At 47.5% G+C, this 21,156-nt stretch overlaps 1 protein-coding gene across 1 annotated transcript in view; it reads left to right on the forward strand.

Moving 5' to 3' along the window:
- The window catches only part of inppl1a (inositol polyphosphate phosphatase-like 1a), a 219,207-nt gene that overhangs the window by 124,271 nt on the left and 73,780 nt on the right, over window positions 1–21,156 (forward strand). Inside the window, exons 7-10 of the mRNA XM_038817686.1 lie at window positions 2,366–2,455; window positions 16,446–16,559; window positions 16,843–16,993; window positions 20,361–20,467. Of these exons, the coding sequence (XP_038673614.1) occupies window positions 2,366–2,455; window positions 16,446–16,559; window positions 16,843–16,993; window positions 20,361–20,467 (462 nt within the window). The remainder of the gene's footprint in view (window positions 1–2,365; window positions 2,456–16,445; window positions 16,560–16,842; window positions 16,994–20,360; window positions 20,468–21,156) is intronic.

Raw genomic sequence — 21,156 nt, forward strand, 5'->3', positions numbered from 1 at the left:
ATTCTCCATTCATTTATTCGGGGATTAGGTACAGAGTAAAGCTCCTATCCATTGTCCCCATCAAACACTCCCAGGACAGGTACAGCACGGGGTTAGATACAGAGTAAAGCTCCCTCTACACTGTCCCCATCAAACACTCCCAGGACAGGTACAGCACAGGGTTAGATACAGAGTAAAGCTCCTATCCATTGTCCCCATCAAACACTCCCAGGACAGGTGCAGCACGGGGTTAGATACAGAGTAAAGCTCCCTCTACGCTGTCCCCATCAAACACTCCCAGGACAGGTACAGCACGGGGTTAGATACAGAGTAAAGCTCCCTCTACACTGTCCCCATCAAACACTCCCAGGACAGGTACAGCACGGGGTTAGATACAGAGTAAAGCTCCCTCTACACTGTCCTGGGAGTGTTTGATGGGGACAGTGTAGAGGGAGCTTTACTCTGTATCTAACCCCGTGCTGTACCTGTCCTGGGAGTGTTTGATGGGGACAGGTACAGCACGGGGTTAGATACAGAGTAAAGCTCCCTCTATACTGTCCCCATCAAACACTCCCAGGACAGGTACAGCACGGGGTTAGATACAGAGTAAAGCTCCATCTACACTGTCCCCATCAAACACTCCCAGGACAGGTACAGCACGGAGTTAGATACAGAGTAAAGCTCCCTCTACACTGTCCCCATCAAACACTCCCAGGACAGGTACAGCACAGGGTTAGATACAGAGTAAAGCTCCTATCCATTGTCCCCATCAAACACTCCCAGGACAGGTGCAGCACGGGGTTAGATACAGAGTAAAGCTCCTTCTACGCTGTCCCCATCAAACACTCCCAGGACAGGTACAGCACGGAGTTAGATACAGAGTAAAGCTCCCTCTACACTGTGCCCATCAAACACTCCCAGGACAGGTACAACATGGGGTTAGATACAGAGTAAAGCTCCCTCTACACTGTCCCCATCAAACATTCCCAGGGCAGGTACAGCACGGGGTTAGGTACAGAGCGAAGCTCCCTCTACACTATGCCCATCAAACACTCCCAGGAGAGGTACAGCACTGGGTTAGATGCAGAGTAAAATTCCTTCCACACTGTCCCCATCAAACATTCCCAGCACAGGTAAAACATGTATGTGGAAGCAGTGTATAGCTATGAAATTTTCTCTCGGGAGCACACGCTATTGAGCCACTATAATATTGTTCCGTTCTTCATGGAAACTGTTTTTTGTGGTTTCCAATGAGCAAGATTGCTAATAGCCCCCTAATTAGGGACAGTTTTGTGGTTGTGCCTGTGTCCACCAGATGCTGTTTCCCTTCTACAGCTACCAGAGAGGCAGGATTATTTTTTCCCTGGGCCAAGTAAAAACAGTACATGTTAGAACCTTGTAAAGAAAGGTTATTACAGTTGTCCAGCGTCTTCCCAATCTCTGCACATCTCAAAACGCTTTGCAATCAGTGAAATACTTTGGAAGTGGAGTCGGTGCTGGAATTTGGAAGCTGCAGCACTTAATTTCTGCACGGCAGTTCCAGGGAACAACTGAGATGATCTGTCTTAGTGACTTTGGCTTGGGGTACACCATGGCCCAGGATACCGTGAATAACTCTATTTTGCTTCATTTTGGCCATGGGATCCTTTACCATTCGGGAATTTGGCAAGCTGAGTATCTATTTAATATCTGATCTGAAATATGGTGCCTCCGACAGTGTGGCATGTTCCTCAGTTCTGCATTGTGAGTGTCAGCCTAGGTTATGCGCAGACATGCAAACCCACTTTCTGATTTATTACTACTGGGAATCCGTGGGGCAAAATCGAGAAACTCTGTCCCCAAGCTATCCCCTTCCAGAAATAGTTTTTTAAAATTATGTAGTTCTGCTCTAATTTGGTACAGAAATACAGGAATGGGGAAGTTGAGATGAATCACCATTAGACGTGCAAGACCTTGTATGACGTATATGACCGTATTTTAAAATGTTGAAAGGTGTTGTCAAAATATTAACGTATTATTAGAACTGGCGACCATAGGCTCGGGCAGAGAGGTTTTCAGGAGTGTCCTAGTGGCCAAAAGTGAAGTGGGGGAGGTTTAGGAAGGGAATTCCTGTTCTTGTGGCCCAGGCAGCTGACGGCACGGTCACTCACGGTGGATTCCAATCAGGAATGCGCAAGAGTTCCAGAATTGACAAAATCAAGAAAACTTCTCCCAAGATCAACTTCCCTGCCAATAGGAACGTTTAAAAAATACATTTTATTGGATTGATCTGGGCGGTGTGGGCACTGGGCACTTTATGTATGATTGTTGCGGATGTGAATTGATCAGATTGGTTCGGGGGGGGTGTGTATTTATCGGATTGATCCGGGTGGTGGTTGTCTTGCAGGCCAGCAGTCAAGGTGGTGATCAGGAACTGGAGAACCTGGTTGTGAAGCTGTCCGTCCTGAAGGACCTCCTGTCGTCTATGGAGAGGAAGGTGAGAGACTGAGCACTTTCTGCCGTGTAACGAATGGTGCCTGTGGGTGCAACCCAAGAAAGTTCACATTGCGTGCCTGCTGTGTTGTGGAGAGCAGAAACACTCTTGCCTCTCAGGCACTCTGTCTTCTCCCCGAATCATGAGCTCACACTGGCTGGGTATGATTACACACTCCATTGTATTATCTTGTTCATTGGCACAAAAAAAATCTCAAAGCTGTTTTTGATCTTTGCAGAGGAAGCTAGAAATAACACAAGTCAGACTTCCTGCAGGAGACTCTGCTGATGGTTGATGAAGGTAGTGCTTGAGGATGTCTGTTTAGAGGATAGTGGGCATTGATCAGCCTGAAAGCGTACCCCCCCCCCCCGTCCCCGTCCCCCTCTCTCCCCCCCCCCACGTACTGTATTTGATCATCTGAATTCTGCTCCCTATATAGTGTATAAACAGACACAGCTGGGCAAATAAACTGAATGGGCCAAATAGCCGACTCCTGTGATGTAGTGACCCTGACCATAAATTGTGAAACGGTTCACAAAGGAGGGGTAAGGCTGATTAGGGGCTCAAACTGAGATCCTAAAAAGAATTTGTGACAGGTGAGGCCACGGTTGAGGGACCAGAGAAGTATTTTGCATCTGTTTTCACTTAAATACAATATCAATGTCCCTGTAAAGGAAGAGGTAGTAGAGAAATTGCGGAGGGTAAAATCAGTAATGGGGAGGCACTTAATGGATTGTTCGCAGGGAGATGTGTGATGGTCATGTCCCTGCACTAGTAACCTCTGGGAATATTATTACATCTGGAATATAAAGATGGCCGTAGTAAGGTGACCATTGCGGCTACCATCGGTTGTTGTAAAAACCCAGTTGTAAAAGTCTGGTTCACTAATGTTCTTTCGGGAGGGAAATCTGCCTGTTTACCTGGTCTGGCCAACACATGACTTCAGACCCATGGCAATGTGGTTGACTCTTGACAACCCCCCCAAGAAATGGCTGAGCAAGCCACGCAGTTCAAGGGCAATTAGGGACGGGCAACAAGGCCACATCCACATCCCAGGAAAGAATTTTCAAAACTAGAAAAGTAATCTGGTCCGAATGGGATGGGTCCTTGGTTGCTGAGGGTAGTAAGGATGGAAATCGCACAGGCTCTTTCATGGAATGGGGGGCTTCAGTGGCTAGGTCAGCATTTTTGTCTCCCCAAGTGCCCTTGGGAAGCCGGTGAGCTGCCTCCTTAAACCGCTGCAGTGCATCTGGTGTAGGTATACCTGCACTGCTGTTAGGAAAGATGTTCCAGCGTTTTAACCCAGTGACAGTGAATGAACTGGATCCAGTGGGGCTGGTGCCAGAGGACCGGAGTACTGTTAACATAACAATTCCATGCAAATAAGGGGAACGGGATAAACCCATCGATTTTAGACCAATTAACCCAACGGTGGAGAAACTGGACACCAGCTTTCCATGGAGCAGAAACGTACAAGTGTTTGAGGGGAAAGAGAGAAAGCCAAGCTTCATGAGGTTTGGGTGGAGGAATAACATTGGATGTGATGGCGGGCAATCACTCCTGTTTATCGTAATGTATTAATAGTTAATTAATTTTAAGTTGATCCTCGCCAGACCTGCATTTATTGTCTGAGTTTCCTCTAAGGAGGTGATGCTGAACTTTCTCTTACATTGCTGGGTCAATTCAGGGAGCAAGTTGAGGTTCAGGCACATGGTGGGACTGTAGTTGTTTATCGGCCCAGATCAAGTAAGACAGCAGCTTCCTTCCCTAAAGGGGCATTGATGAACTAGTTGGATTTCAATGACAGCCCAATAGCTTCACAGTCACTTTTACTGATCCAACTTTTTCCTGATTTTGTTTCAACTGAATACAAATTCTCATTGTTGGTGGTGGTGATCTCGGGTTCCCAGGACCATTAGTACAATAGCGTTAACAACAAAACTGTATCCTTTCCTATCTTCTTGCCCTTTTTCTCAAAGAGCAATGTCTCTATCTATAAAAATTAAAATTGGACAACTCTTTCAAAGAGCCGGCGCTGGCATGAGGGCCAAATGGTTGCTTCCTGTGCTCTTATCATTCTGTGATTAATTTGGGAGAAAATGAGTTCACAGATGTAAAAATTTGGGAATAATAAATGAAAGCCAGCATGGATTAGTTTGAGACAAATTGTGTTTGACCGAATGAAAACAAAGCTGCTGGAAAAACGCAGCAGGCCTGGAGAGGAAAACCAGAGTTAACATTTCAACTCCAAGACGACGACTCTTCCGAGGGAGAGTCCCATTTGGCTGGAAGCATCAACTATGCTTCTCCCTCCACGGAGGTTGTCAGACCTGCTGAGTCTTTCGAGCACCTTCTGTTTCTGTTCGAGATCTGCAGTATTTTGCTTTTTGATTTGTTTTCGACCAGTTTGTGTTCTTTTTGAGGAAGTAATTGTTGAAGTAAAATGTTGGGGAGGGTAATGTGGGTGAATGTGTTGGCTTTCAGAAAACATTTGACAAAGTACCACATAATAAACTACACAATTGAAGCCAGTGGAAGTGAACGGGCAGTGAATGTATGGATACATAATTGACTAAGGAGCAGAAAGCAGTGAACAGTTTTTAGAATTAGGGGAATAGGCAGTGGTGTCCCCCGGGGATCAGTATTGAGGAACTTCCAACATTTGCAATTAACAACATCTTGAAGTGTGGTTCAGACAAATGAGACATTTACAGGTTTCAGAAGGGATAGACTGGTCAGACTCACGTGGATAAAATTTAATACAGGGTGAAAAAAAAGCAGACAATTCTGGGAGGAAAAATGAGGATAGACAATACAAACTAAACCAGCTGATTTTGAAAGAGGTTGCTGGAACAGAAACCGATGTAGACCAGCCTTTTCAAAAATGGCAAGACAAGTTGAGACGATAAAAAGGAAACGGCACACAGGATCTTTAGCTTCATAAATAGAGGCATCGAGTACAAAAGCAGGGAATTATGCTCGCCCTTTATTCAACACTGGTTAGGCTCCAGCTGGATTATGGAGTTCTATTCTGGTCACCATTGTTAATGTTGGAATCCTGTTACAGTGAAGTGCGTGCTTTAGTTTGTATGTGAGAGCAGTTGTTACTAATTGGGGAAAGATTAGAGAATTAATCTTAAGTATATAAGAACTGGTTTATACCAACGTTGGGGGAGGAAAAGCAGAGTCTGTGCCCATGCACTGTGGTTTTATGAATAAACCTGTGTTAAGGAAAAGACTGGCTTCAGATTCCTCCTCTGCTCAAGGCATGAACCTTCGGCATACTCCAGGGAGAATGTTGAGGCTTTGGAGCGAGTTCAAAGATTTACTAGAATGGTACCAGGAACGAGGGCTCTCAGTTATATGGAGTGCCTCGAGAAACTGGGTTGTTAGCACAGAGAAGGTTATAGAATAAGAAGCAGGCCATTTAGCCTGCCTTGCCCATACTGACTGTGTGGAGGAGCAGTTCACCCACTGCTGTTCCCCTGCTTTCTCCATGTAGCTCTGCAATTCTTTTCTTTTCAGACAATGATCCAGTTTTGTTTTTAAGTGACCCTGCCTCCATCATACTCTCGGGCAATGCATTCCAGAACCTAACCATCTCAGTGTGAAATAGTTTTGCTTCGTGTCACCATTGTTTATATTTCCTTGAATCTGTGCTGCCTTGTTCTCGATTGAGACTAGTTTCTCCCTATCCAGTCTGTCCATATCCCTCATGGTTTTTAATACCTGTATCAATTCTCCTCTCGGCCTTCCCTTCTCCAAGGAAGACAGTCCCAGCTTCTCCACTATCATTCATCCCTGGAACTATTCTCATCCATCTTTTCTGTACCCTCTCTAATTCCTTGACATTCTGCCCAGCGATGGGCGCAATGCTTCAGTTGAGGCAAAACCAGAGCTCTGCACAGATTTAACCGTAAAACAGCGCTTTATATAGATTTAACTTTGTTGCTTTTTTACTCTGTGGCCCTGTTGATGAAGCCCTTAACCTGTCTTGCAGCTTTCAATGATTTATGCACGTATGCACCCAGGTCCCTCTGCCTCAGTACCCCGTACAGAATACACTTTATTTTATATTGTCTCCTTGTTGTCACAATCTCAATAGTTTGGTAGTAACCAGTCAGCATTCTCCTCTCGTATGGCATAAATTGTTGTTGCCCCTTATACTGGTATTCTTGTGACTCACGTCCTGATGAGTGCAAACCAAAAAGCTTTGACATGTCTCTATTTTCCCGCAACATTCCCAAGTTCTGTATTACCAAATCACTTGTTTACCAGTAACTTTTTTGAAAATTGGCAAAACTTTAAATCTTAGTTCTTTACTAAAAGAATAAAGCCACACGATTCCATGGTTTAAATCAGATAAAAATACTATACAAGAGTCAACAGAGCAAACAGTGAATATCATCTACCCTGTAGAATTAACTTCAACTTGAATTAATAAGGAAATTGTGGTTGAATATAAACTGTGAATTATTTTTTATTAATTTGAGGGGATGTGGGTGTCGCTGGCTGGGCCAGCGTTTATTATCCATCCCTAATTACCCTTGAACTGAGTTTGTAAGGCATTTCAGAGGGCATTTAAGAATCAGCCATATTGGTGTGGTTCTGGAGTCACATGTAGGCCACACCGGGTAAGGGCGACTGATACCGGGCGGCACAGTAGCACAGTGGTTAGCACTTGTTGCTTCACAGCGTCAGGGTCCCAGGTCTGATTCCCGGCTTGGGTGACTGTGCGGAGTCTGCACATTCTCCCGTGTCTGTGTGGGTTTCCTCCTTGTGAGGCAGTGGTGCTAACTGTTACAATATACACACAAGTATATGATGGTGCACAGACAGACACTGACTGACACACTGAACGACCAATCAACACACAGAACACAGCAGCCAATCACCAGATAGGACACGGCCACTATAAAGCCAGAGGGCACTAGTTTTCCCGCTCTCTCGGGATGCAGCCTCTGAGACAGCCAGAGCCCGTGATCAGCAACATGAACATCAACCATGTGCTAGCAGTATAGTCTGGTCAGGTTAGCCTCAACTCTCCAGTCAACCTAACATAGTGTCGACCTACAGTGCAAGTATGTTTAACAGCTCATAGTTAAATAAAATAGAGTTGTACTTCTGCAAGTGTTGGTAGCCTGTCTCTCTCACTGCTCTGGTAAACGCAGTCCTCGCAGACCCAGCATACCAAACACATCATGGTACCAGTACGTGATGTTAGAGTTTGATGGATCTGCCCTGAGATAATCTGCCTTCGACCAGCGATCAGCCATCCGGTATATGGATAGCATCCGCCCTCCCCTGCAGCTCCGCATCACCGGCAACCTCAGTGCCAACTGGAAGATTTGTAAGCAGAAGTTTCAACTGTACCTCGAAGCCTCCGAACTTGAAGCTGCCTCAGATGCCAGAAAGATTGCTCTCTTTCTCTCCACGGCTGGGGCCACACCATCCACAGTTTTAACTCCCTCACATTCGCTGAAGGTGAGGACAAGTCCAAGACAGTCCTGCTCAAATTCGACAGCCACTGTGACATCAAAGTCAACGAAAGTTTTAAAGCTACAGCGTCTGCAGGGTAAGGATGAACCTTTTCAATCTTTCCTAACCCATCTTCGCATCCTTGCGCAATCCTGCAATTACGGCTCCACCTCCAATTCAATGATCCGCGACCAGATCGTTTACGGTGTGCACGCGGACCCCCTACACCTGCAGCTCCTCAGTGAAACTGCTCACCCTCGCTATAGCCATCGAAACCTGCGTTCTGCATGAGCACGCCACTAATCGATACTCGCACATTCAAGCGGCAGAGACGGCGCGACAAGGCCTCCACGATGCGGAGCGGGTGCAGGCCGTAAAACAGCTCCAGGACCTGAGCCTGGATGAGGGCAGCCATTTCGCGCGCTTTTGCCGGGCTCCCGCGCATGCGTGCAACAACCGAGGGGACGGCGAGGCCGAAGACCGAACTGCGCAGGCGCGCACTATGTACGACCGACCCATGCATGTGCGGTGGTGCACTGAGCACTGGTCACGACGTGCAACAACTGTGGCTCCTCCCACTTAAAGCGGCAATGACCCGCGAAATCTCGACGTGGTCTCCAGTGTGGCAAGCTTGGCCACTACGCAGCCCTGTGCAGTTCTGCTCAAGCACCTGTCTCCCGTCGCTCCCACCAGCAGCGCAGGGACGTCTAAACCGTACAACAACTGGTCACAGATTCTGACTCCGACATGGTTCCAGACCCTGACACCGAGGATCTCAAATCCCCATTCCGGGTGGGCATCGTCACCAAGCACACGGTGCTTCAAAACGGTGCTTCCCAGTGATGAGCATTGATCCAGACGATGAGTGGTGTGCCACCCTTGCGGTCAACAAATCTCGCATTCAGGCTGGACACCGGCGCTTCAGCCAACCTCATTACGTGGTCTGACCTGGACAGCCTACACGTTAAGCCGACCATCCTTCCACCCGCCTGCCAGCTTCCCGACTACAATGGCAATGCCATTGCTGCCAGCGGCTCATGCCAGCTTGTGATGTCGCACCGTTCCTTAAAGGCCACCCTGCCCTTCGAGATTGTAGGGTCCACTAAAGTTTCCCTGCTCGATGCTCAGACGTGCAAGCTCCTAAACCTCATCCAAAGGGTTCACTCCTTGTCACCCACTGAGGCTTCAGCATCGCCGGACTCCGACTTTCAGACACAACTGAAGAACATCATTACTCGATACCACAGCGTCTTCGAGGGCATGGGCACACTCCATACACGTATAAAATTATTTTAAAACCAAATGCCACACCTGTGGTTCATGCACCCCACCTGGTGCCGGCGCCCCTCAAGGACCACCTCAAGCAGTAGCTGCAGGACCTCCAGGACCAGGGCGTCATATCTGAAGTAACGGAACCAACCGACTGGGTCAGCTCCATGGTGTGTGTTAAGAAACCATCAGGAGAACTACGCATTTGCATCGACCCCAAAGATTTGAACCGTAACATTATGAGGGAACACTACCCTATCCCAAAGCCCGAAGAACTCACCTGCGAGATGACTCGCGCCAAATTTTTCACAAAACTGGACGCCTCCAAGGGGTTCTGGGTGATACAACTTGACGCATCCAGTTGGAAGCTCTGCACCTTTAATACCCCATTTGTCCGGTATTGTTACAACCGGATGCCGTTTGGCATCATCTCCGCCTCGGAGGTGTTTCACCGAATGATGGAGCAAATGATGGAGGGCATCGAAGGGGTGCGGGTACACGTAGACGACATCATTGTCTGGTCTACCACCCCACAGGAACACAATGATCGCCACCAACGCGTCTTCCGGAGAATCCACGAGCATGGCCTCCGCCTCAACAGAGCCAAATGCTCCTTTGGTCAAACAGAAATAAAATTCCTCGGCGACCACATATCACAGCTTGGTGTGCAGCCGGATGCAGTCAAGGTGTTGGCGATCAATGCCATGAAGACACCGGAGGACAAAAAGGTGGTCCTCCGCTTCCTGGGAATGGTCAACTTCCTGGGGAAGTTTATCCCCAACCTTGCATCTCACACCACGGCTCTCCGCAATCTAGTGAAGAAAACCACCGAATTCCAATGGCTCCCCGCTCTCGAGCAAGAGTGGCGTGAACTCAGGGCGAAACTCACCAAAGCCCTGGTATTGGCATTCTTCGACCCTGCCAAGGAGACGAAGATCTCCACTGATGCGAGCCAGTCCAGCATTGGAGCAATGCTCCTCCAACGCGACGACGACTCCTCTTGGGCTCCAGTCGCATACGCATCGCGTGCAATGACACCCACCGAACAACGCTAGGGCCTGGGCCTCCTCACGGGAATTGTCACATTCCATGACTACGTATATGGACTCCCCAAATTTACGGTCGAAACGGACCACAGCCCACTGGTCAACATTATACAGAAGGACCTCAGTGATATGACGCTGCGCCTGCAACCTATCCTCCTTAAACTCAGGCGGCATGACTTCGAACTGGTCTACACCCCGGGTAAGGAGCTCATCGTCACCGATGCACTCTCCCGTTCCGTCACTACGCCCTGCGAGCCGTCGGGCTTTGCCTGCCAAATTGATACCCATGTTGAGTTCTGCGCATCTAACTTGCCCGCTACGGACGAACAACTCTTCCAGATTTGTCGTGAAACAGCCAAGGATCCTTTGCTCCAACGCGTCATGCGCCATCTTACAGACGGATGGCTCAGGGCCAATGCCCGCAATTCTACAACATCAAAGATGACTTGGCAGTGGTAGATGGAATTCTGTTAAAGTTGGATAGGATCGTCATTCCGCACAGCATGAGGGAGCTCGTCCTTGAGCAGCTCCATGAGGGTCACCTGGCGGTGGAGAAGTGCCGATGGCGGGCCCCTGAGGCAGTGTACTGGCCTGGCATCAATCAGGACATCACCAACGCCGTTCTCAACTGCCCAACATGCCAACGGTTCCAGCCAGCTCAGCCAAAAGAGACCTTGCAGCCACATGAACTGGTGTCGTCCCCATGGACCAAGGTTGGCATTGATCTTTTCCATGCAGTAGGCCGGGACTATGTCCTCATTGTGGATTACTTCTCTAACTACCCAGAGGTAGTTAGGCTGCATGACCTCACATCGACAGCTGTTACCCGTGCGTGCAAGGAGTCTTTTGCTCGCCATGGCATTCCACTCACGGTCATGTCCAATAATGGCCCGTGTTTTGCAAGTCAGGAGTGGTCCAACTTTGCCTGGCGGTATAATTTCACACACGTCACCTCCAGTCCCCACTACCCCCAGTCGAATGGCAAAGCTGAAAAGGGGGTACTCATTGTAAAACGACTCCTGTGCAAAGCGGCCGACGCGGGATCCGACTTTTACCGCGCACTACTTGCCTACAGGTCAACCCATTTGTCCACTGGCCTGTCACCAGCACAATTGTTAATGAACCGCACATTGCGGACGACGGTGCCTGCAATACACGTCCCAGACCTCGACAACTTTCCGGTCCTGCGAAGAATGCAACTGTCTCGGGCCCAACACAAGTCGGCGTATGACACCTGCACCACGGATCTCTCTGCTCTCGTTCCTGATGACCAGGTTCGTGTTCAGCTTCCTGAAGGTGGCTGGTCTGCCGCCGCTGTGGTAATCAAGCAAGTGGCCCCCAGATCGTTTCTGGTTCATATGCAGGATGGCTCTATTCTTCGCCGTAATAGGCGGGCACTGCGGCTGCTTCCACGCTCGCTGCCAGATCGTGATGCCCTGCCTCGCCCTCAGGACATGCCCTTCCAAGAGCTCGCAGATCTGTCTCTTCTGTTGTCACCCTCTACGACTGACACAGTCCCGCCCATTCCAGAGCAGGCGGCCCCCGACCCACCCTTGAGGCGGTCAACCAGAATTCGTCACCCACACAGAGACTGAATTTATGAACTGACTGAATTCATGGACTGATTGTTTCGTTACCCTGGTTCTTCGTTCGCTCGTTTGTTCATATTGTTGTTTATATCCCGTGTTTTGTTACATACAATCTATCTGACTAGACACCTTCCTGTGTAAATATGTTAGAATGTTTGGACATAGTCATGTAAATATGCTCACATGCTCTCCACCTAGTCAGGTACATTCACATACCACACTATTTATTGCCGCATACAGATACTTTTTTCAAAAAGGGGGAGATGTCTTAATATACACACAAGTATATGATGGTGCATATTCAGACACTGACTGACACACTGAACGACCAATCAACACACAGAACACAGCAGCCAATTACCAGACAGGACATGGCCACTATAAAGCCAGAGGGCACTAGTTTTCCTGCTCTCTCGGGATGCAGCCTGTGAGACAGCCAGAGCCCGTGATCAGTAACACGAACATCTACCATGTGCTAGTAGTATAGTCTGGTCAGGTTAGCCTCAGGTCTCCAGTCAACTTAACATAGTGTCGACCCACAGTGCAAGTATGTTTAACAGTTCATAGTTAAATAAAATAGAGTTGTACTTCTGCAAGTGTTGGAAGCCTGTCTCTCTCACTGCCCTGGTAAACGCAGACCCAGCGTACCCAACACGTCACTAACCACTGTGCTACCGTGCCGCCCACTTCTTAGCTCAGCTTCTGGATCTGGGATCTGTCATCCTCCGTTTCGCCTCATCAACTGCTATTCCCCACCTTGGACCGAGTGTCCCTGAATATCCTAGCCAGGGTCCAGGTTGCTCAGGAGGTTTGGTTTCCAAACCTCAGTTTGTTTTCTTAGAAACTGCGAGGGTCAGTTTCCTTTCTGTGTTTACATGGTCTGTTTCCCCTTTCAGTTCAGTTTCTATTTTAGTTAGGATATACTTTAAAAAAAAAAACCAAAATATATTTCAGACCCACTAGAGGGGTCATGCAGATTCTGATGGACTTTGATAACTTTTCGGGGTACAAATTAAACGAGAGGAAAAGCGAGATTTTCGTGATCCAAGCTAAAGGGTAGGAGAAGAGACTGGGAGAGCTCCCGCTTAAGATAGAGAAGAGCTTTCAGTGCCTAGGCATACAGGAGGCTTGAAATTGGGATGCCCTCCACAAGCTTAACTTATCCCAACTGGTAGAGCAGATGGAGGGGGACTTTAAAAGGCGGGACATGCTCCCGCTTTCTCGAGCGGGGAGGGCGCAGACCGTTAAGATGACGGTCTTCCCCAGATTTTTGTTTGTCTTCCAGTGCCTTCCCATCTTCATCCCTAAGTCCTCCTTTAACTGCGAGGAAAGAGACCGTTTGTTACTAGAGCGCAGTCGAGGGGGTGGGGGGGCGCCGCCGCCGTATTTTTGCAGCTACTACTGGGCGGCTAATATAGCCATGATTAGGAAATGGGTATTGGGGGAGGGGTCGACGTGGGAGCGGTTAGAGGCGGCGCCATGCAAAGGCACCAGCTTCGGGCACTCATAACGGCACCTCTGCCATTCTCGCCGGCCCGCTACTCCTCCAGTCCGGTGGTGGCAGAGGCACTAAGGATCTGGGGTCAGTGCAGAAGGCACAGGGAGGTGGAAGGAGCCTCTGTTTGGACCCCGATACGCAACAATCACAGATTTGTTCCAGGCAAGATAGACGGAGGGTTTCGAAGCTGGCATAGGGCACGTATTAAAAGGGTGGGGGACCTGTTCATAGACGGGACTTTTCCCAGCTTGAAGGCGCTGGAGGAGAAATTTAATCTGCCCTCTGGAAATGCCTTCAGATACCTTCAGGTACGCGCCTTTCTAAAAAAAGGTGGTGACATTTCCGTTGCTACCCCCACGTAGGATAGAGGATAGGGTGGTCTCTGGCACCTGGGTAGGGGAGGATAAGGTGTCGGACATCTACCAAGAACTACAGGAGGCGCAGGAAGCCCCAGTGGTGGAACTTTAAGGGCAAGTAGGAGCAGGAGCTAGGTGGGGTGCTGGATGCGGGACTGTGGGCTGATACCCTTAGCAGGGTTAATTCCTCCTCATCATGTGCCAAGCTTAGCTTAATTCAGTTTAAGGTGGTCCATCGGGCACACATGACAGCAGCGAGAATGAGCAAGTTCTTTGGGGTTGAGGATAGATGTGTGAGATGTGCGGGAGCCCAGCGAACCATGTCCATATGTTCTGGGCATGTCCAGCTCTCAAAGGATTCTGGCAGGGATTCGCTAAGGCAATGTCCAAGATCCTAAACACATGGGTGAAGCCGAGATAGCGATCTTTGGTGTGTCAGACGATCCGGGAGTTCAGGAAGTGAAGAGGCTGAGGTTTTGGCCTTTGTCTCCCTGGTAGCCTGGAGACGGATCCTTTTAATGTGGAGGGACTTGAAACCCCCGAGTGTGGAGATCTGGGTTGGTGACATGGCTGGGTTTCTCAGTCTTGAGAAAATAAAGTTTGCCGTGAGGGCGTCCTTGCTGGGGTTCTCTCGGCGGTGGCAGCCGTTCCTCAATTTTCTTGGAGAGCGTTAAAATGTCAGCAGCAGCAGCAATCCGAGGGGGGGGGGGGGGGGTGGGGAGGGAGAGAGGGGTTGGGGAGGGAGGGAGGGAGGGGGGGGGGGGGGGGGGGAAATGTTCACTTACTGCATATTCTTTTTTTTATATAATGTTAACATTCACTATGTTTTGTTAAATGTTGTTAATGGTCATGGAAACATTTTGTTTTGCTAAAAATCTGAATAAAAATAATTTAAAAAAAAAAGTACAAATTACATTTAAAGACACAAATTCCCTCGAGCTGTGTTCTTCTAAACAGAATGAATCATTTCACACTTTCATACCTTTGATTTCATTTTTCATTTCATTTTCATTTTCTTTTCATTTTATTTTCATTTCATTTCATCTGCCGCTCGTCCTCCTGTTCCACCAAGCTATGTCCTTTAAGTTCTAACTGCATTCCTCGTGGGTCACAATGCTTTCAAGTTTCATATCTTTCAAAAATGTTGAAATTGTGCCGTGTCCGACAAGGTTCGGTATGTATCGGGGAGAGCTGGTACCTTCGCACCGATCTCTGGGGAATACCACTACAAAACCTCCCTCATGCCCGAAAAACAGCCGTTCACCACTTCTCTCTGTCTCCTGTCACTCAGCCAATTCATATCCATGTTGCTCCTGCCTGTTTTATTACATAAACTATAACCAGGTTGACAAGTCTGTTGTGCGACACTGTATTGAATGCCTTTTGGAAGTTCATGTACACCACATCAACAGCATTACCCTCATCAATCCTCTCTGTTACCTCATCAAAAACTACCAAGTTAGTTCAACACAATTTTACTGTAACAAATCCATGCTGGCTTTCATTAATTAAGCAATGTTTTCCCAAGTGACTATTAACTTTGTCCTGAAATATCGTTACTATTAGCTTTCCCGCTACTGAGGTTATACAACTAACACAAAAGTAAAATATGGCGAATGTTTGAAATCGGAAATAAAAGCAAGAGATGCTGGAAAGCTGAGCAGGTCAGGCAGCATATGCAGAGAGAAACTGAGTTAAAGCTTTGGGTTTTAAATGGCCTCCTGTGCTACATTATTCAGTGATTCCATCCTAGGAGGCTGCTCTGGCACATCTGGCTCGGCAGCAAGGGCAAGCTTTTTGGATGGGCAGCCTTTTCTTTTTTTATCGTCTTTACCTCTCTCTCTGTCTCTTTATTTTTTGGTCATTCTCTCTCGCATGTTCCCCCATCTTGTCCTGTTTTCTAAGAATTCTTGCGCTCTCTCATTCTTTCATACAAAATAACAGCACAGCACTTGAACAGGCCCTTCAGCCCTCCCAGCCTACACTGATCACGTGTCCTATCTCGACCAACCGCCTGTATTCTTCTATACCGTCTGTTCATGTGTCTACCCAGATAAGTCTTAAAGGTCACTAACGTATCTGCCTCACTTGGCAGAGGATTCCAGTCCACCACCACCCTCTGTGTAAAAAAAAAAAGAAAACTTCCCCCACACATCTCCACTGAACCTATCCCCCCCCCTCACCTTGAACTTGTGCCCCCTTGTAATTGTCATTTCCGCCCTGGGAAAAGCCTCCAACTGTTCACCCTATCTATGATTTTATAAACTTTGATCAGGTCGCCCCTCAGCCTCCGTCTCGCTAGGGAGAAAAATCCCAGTTTATTCAATCTCAAAGCTAAAATGTGTACTTTTTCATCTTGTTCAGTTTACACCTCTTTGTTTGCTTACCCCGTTCATCCTTTCTTCATTTGTTCACACTTTGGTTATTGCTTACTTGTCCCTTCTGAACTTGACATCACCATTGTGCATTGTTTCTATTGCTTGCTGTATCCTCAGTGTGCAGAGTTCCACCCTCGTTGCACTGTACCCTACACTGCACGTTTCTAGGATGCTGAGGCAAGGAGCAGTTTTATTTCCCTCTGGCTTTCCTGCTAGTTTTTAAAACCCACATTTGGCTCTTGGTTTACATTGCCAACTTGGGTCTCCAGGTCTGGTGATACCTGGCACTGTGAGCCTCAGTTGATTACTTGCAATTCTTGGTGTTCAATAGAAATGTACCGTAAGCTAATCTCGTGTACACAAATTTTCTTTTCTTTAGGCATTGAAAGCACTGCAGGAAATGAGTTCCTGCCCCAGCTTCACGTCACAGTCGTCAATGTTCTCTCACTCTGTGCCTCGCAAGGCGAAGAGCATTCCAGTGCAAGCTTTTGAGGTAATGACCTGCTTTCTTCACTGAGAGATTGATGCGTCTTCCATCCCTGGGGACAGTCGATTCTGTTTTCCTATCCACCCTCCCCACCTTGCAAACTCTACACAGTCACCCAAGGCCGAAATCGAACATGGGTCCCTGGCGCTGTGAGGCAGCAGCGCTAAACACTGTGCCACCATGCTGCCTATTTAATCATTTGACTTGTGCTGCCCATGCTGATACATAAATACAATGATGACCATTTCTCTGAGACAAGGATCTGAACACTTGTTCTTATGTTCCTTAGGTGAAACTGGATGTGAACCTGACCGATTTAACGAAGATTGGTAAATCACAGAAGTATTTACTTAGTGTGGATGTGGAAGGAGGAAAACTGGTGGTACAAAAGAAATCCAAGGACCCACATGAGGACTGGAACACATTTACACATGATAAGAGTAAGGAGGAAGCGAGATATTGTGCTGTAAAAGAACAAAGAGAACAAAGAAAATTACAGCACAGGAACAGGCCCTTCGGCCCTCCCAGCCTGCGCCGATCCAGATCATTTATCTAAACCTGTCTCCTATTTTTCAAGGTCTATTTCCCTCTGTTCCCGCCCATTCTTATACCTGTCTAGATGCTTCTTAAATGATGCTATCGTGCCCGCCTCTACCACCTCCGCTGATAAAGCGTTGCAGGCACCCACCAACCTCTGTGTAAAAGAACTTTCCACGCACATCTCCCTTAAACTTTCCCCCTCTCACCTTGAAATCGTGACCCCTTGTAACTGACACCCCCACTCTTGGGAAAAGCTTGTTGTTATCCACCCTGTCCATACCTCTTATAATTTTGTAGACCTCAATCAGGTCCCCCCTCAACCTCAGTCTTTCCAACAAAAACAATCCTAATCTACTCAACCTTTCTTCATAGCTACCACCCTCCATACCAGGCAACATCCTGGTGAACCTCCTCTGCACCCTCTCCAAAGCATCCACATCCTTCTGGTAATGTGGCGACCAGAACTGCACGCAGTATTCCAAATGTGGCCTAACCAAAGTCCTATACAACTGTAACATGACCTGCCAACTCTTGTACTCAATACCCCGTCCGATGAAGGCAAGCATGCTATATGCCTTCTTGACCACTCTATCGACCTGCGTTGCCACCTTCAGGGTACAATGGACCTGAACTCCCAGATCCCTCTGCACATCAATTTTGCAGATACAGCAAAGGGTTCGATAAGAGAGTAAAGCCATCTTCCACCCACTGGCTAATGGTTGACTGAGCCCAGATCATGGGATTCAACACCTTCCTACCCCTTAGTTAAGGGAGGAAGCTGCTCAATCTTTCAAAATTGTTCAGATATAAAAACATCATGGCTACTCCATGTCCTTTTTTAAAAATACATTTAGAGTACCCAATTAATTCTTTCCAATTAAGGGGCAGTTTAGCGTGGCCGATCCACCCACCCTGCACATCCCCGGGCCGTGGGGGCGAAACCCACGCAAACACGTGGAGAACATGCAAACCTCACATGGACAGTGACCCAGCGCCAGGGCCGAACCCGGGACCTCGGCGTCACGAGGCAGCAATGTGGCGCCACCGTGCCGCCCAGGAGCGTGAAACTTTTAATTAACCCTCAGCATCTACAGACGTTCGGGGGAAGAGTGTTCCAGACTTCTACTTCCCATTTATTTGAAGCTGTGCTTTCTAGTTTGATCTAGCTTTAACATGGTGGACATGGTGATGTCAGCAGACTGGTAATCCGGAGGCCCAGGCTAATTCTCCAGGGTGATGGGGGCAAGGGTTCCAATCCCACCACTGCACCCGGTGGAATTTAAATTGAATTGACCAATCTGGGATTGAAATTGGTCTGAATCACTGATTGCGGTTTAAAAAACCCATCTGTTGTTTAGGGAAGTGAATTTGCCGTCCTTACTTGGCCTACACCAGACTCCAGGCCCACAGCAATGTGGGTGACTCTTAACTGCTCTCTGAAATGGTCCAGCAAACCACTCGAGTGCAATTACAGATGGGCAACAAATACTGGTCTTGCCTGTGGCACCCGTATCCAATGAAAGAATAATTTTTTAAAAAGCTTGTGTCCCCTCTTGCTCTATTTCCCCCACCAGAGGAAGTCGTTTTCTTTCAATGTTACTGGAGAGTGCTGAATCCTCCTCTAGCATTTGCTTGCGTTTTCTCCTCTAACTCCAGTCTACTGCCCTTTTGATGGGAGGACTTTTATTGCCATATCAGCAACAATGTATTGACGTTTGCAGTTTGTAATTGGAAACAGTGGGGGGCAGCAGGGTGGTGCAGTGGGTTAGCCCTGCAGCCTCACGGCGCTGAGGTCCCAGGTTCGATCCCGGCTCTGGGTCACTGTCCGTGTGGAGTTTGCACATTCTCCCCGTGTTTGCGTGGGTTTCGCCCCCGCAACCCAAAGATGTTGCAGGGTGGGTGGATTGGCCAGGCTAAATTGCCTCTTAATTGCGAAAAAATGAATTTGGTACTCTTAATTTATTTTTTTTAAAGTAATTGGAAAGAGCTGTGAATGGCTTGAGGGGAGCTGTGTTTGTACAGAAGAAGCTTGTGAAGATGGTGCAGTGTAAGCATTTCTATCACTTTTCTTTAGTTGCAAAGAGTGAAAGGAAAATGGATGAGATCAGTGCTCAGCTCCCTGTGCGAGGTTTGTGGTGCTAATTTAAGGAAGCCAAAGTTGTATTGCATCAGATTACTGCTTGACAGTCACTGATGGAAATCATGCTGTGTTCTCAGAATGTGGGCAATTGAGGCCAGGCTGCGTTTATTGCCCAGGTTTGATGTGCTGAGCCGCCGTTAAGTGTGAGCTAGAGTCAGATGTTGGCCAAATTAGACACTGGCATTACCAGATTGATTGCATTCAATTTCTATGGTTGGTAGCTCAGTATCAGAATATCTCTGCCCTACTGTACTCCACCATAGCGATAAAGAGGTGATTTGGCATACACTGTATGATTATGGCCAGCTCCGTGCAAGGTAGGTGATGGATTCGATTTTTAAAAAAAAATTTGTTCATGGGATGTTGGCGTCGCTGGCTGGGCCAGCATTTATTGCCCATCCCGGAGGGCATTTAAGTGTCAACCACATTTCTAAGGTTCTGGAGTCACATTTAGGCCAGACTAAGTAAGGGCAACAGATTCCGTTCCCTGAAGGACATTGGTGAACCAGATGGGTTTTTACGACAATCAGCAATGGTTTCATGGTCATCATGGTCATCATTAGGGGCTAGTTTAGCTCACTGCGCTAAATCGCTGGCTTTTAAATCAGATCAAGCAGGCCAGCAGCACGGTTCGATTCCCGTACCAGCCTCCCTGGACAGGTGCTGGAATGTGGCGACTAGGGGCTTTTCACAGTAACTTCATTGAAGCCTACTCTGACAATAAGCGATTTTCATTTCATTTTTTCATTAGACTTATAATTCCAGAATTCTATTGAATGGTGGGTTCCCAGGGCATTACCCTGGGTCTCTGGATTACTAGTCCAACAACAATGCCACCAAGCCACTTCCTCCCCTAGTCCCTGTTACAGGTGGATGTTAAAGATCCCCAGGAGGAGGAGTAGAGGAGTTTTAGTTTGTATCAGTAACTCACATTATCTTTGATGTAGTGAGAATGTAGATTTTAAGTTCGATATTGAGCTCTTTATTTTCCTGTCCTGCTGGTGCAGCATGTGTGTTAGCTTTTGGGCCCTGGAGGTTTGGGCCTGGCCTACTCTGATCAAATGAACATCAGTTTAAAAACAATACAGCCCTGTGGTCATCAGTGGGTTCTTTTCTTTTCCCGTCAGTTCGGCAGTTGATAAAGTCACAGCGTGTCCACAGCAAGCTGGGAATAGTGTTCGAGAAAGAGAAAGACAAAACACAGAGGAAAGATTTCATCTTCGAAACTACAAGGGTGAGTTCTCCAACTAGAAGCTGCCCTCCTGCTTCTTTCTGAGTTTCAGTCTACTCTTGAGTGCAATGCACATGAGGTCAAATTGGTGACTAGAGTTTAGATTTATGTAGTGCCTTTAGTGCATTGCCTTTGACATTGTGAAATGTCCCGAAAGAGTGATTATTAAACAGAATTTGAAACCAACCACATAAAGAGATAATAGGCAGGTGACTAAAAGTTTGGTCAGAGAGATTTTAAGGAACCTCTTTCAAGTAGGTGAGAGAGGTGGAGGTTAAGAGAGAACATCCAGAGCATGCAACCAAGCAAAGCTGCTAATGGTGGAACAATTAAGATTGATGATCTGGTCAGATCAATAAACATAGAGCGAATAAAATCATAAACCGTTGTTCCGATCACAACAGTGTCCGATTGTTATTGTACATTACTGAGAAAGTCATTCCTCTGCTTAATAGTTTTGTTACAGAGTGGAATATACATAGAACATAGAACTGTACAGCACAGTACAGGCCCTTCGGCCCACGATGTTGTGCCGGACTAGTCTGAAACTAAGATCAAATCAACTTACTCCCAATCATTCTAGTGCACTCCATATGCCTATCCAATAACCGCTTGAAAGTTCCTAAAGTGTCCGACTCCACTACCATAGCTGGGAGTGCGTTCTACGCCCAACAACTCTGAGTAAAGAACCT

Source organism: Scyliorhinus canicula, chromosome 14 (genome assembly GCF_902713615.1).
Source record: "Scyliorhinus canicula chromosome 14, sScyCan1.1, whole genome shotgun sequence".
NCBI lineage: Eukaryota > Metazoa > Chordata > Chondrichthyes > Carcharhiniformes > Scyliorhinidae > Scyliorhinus > Scyliorhinus canicula.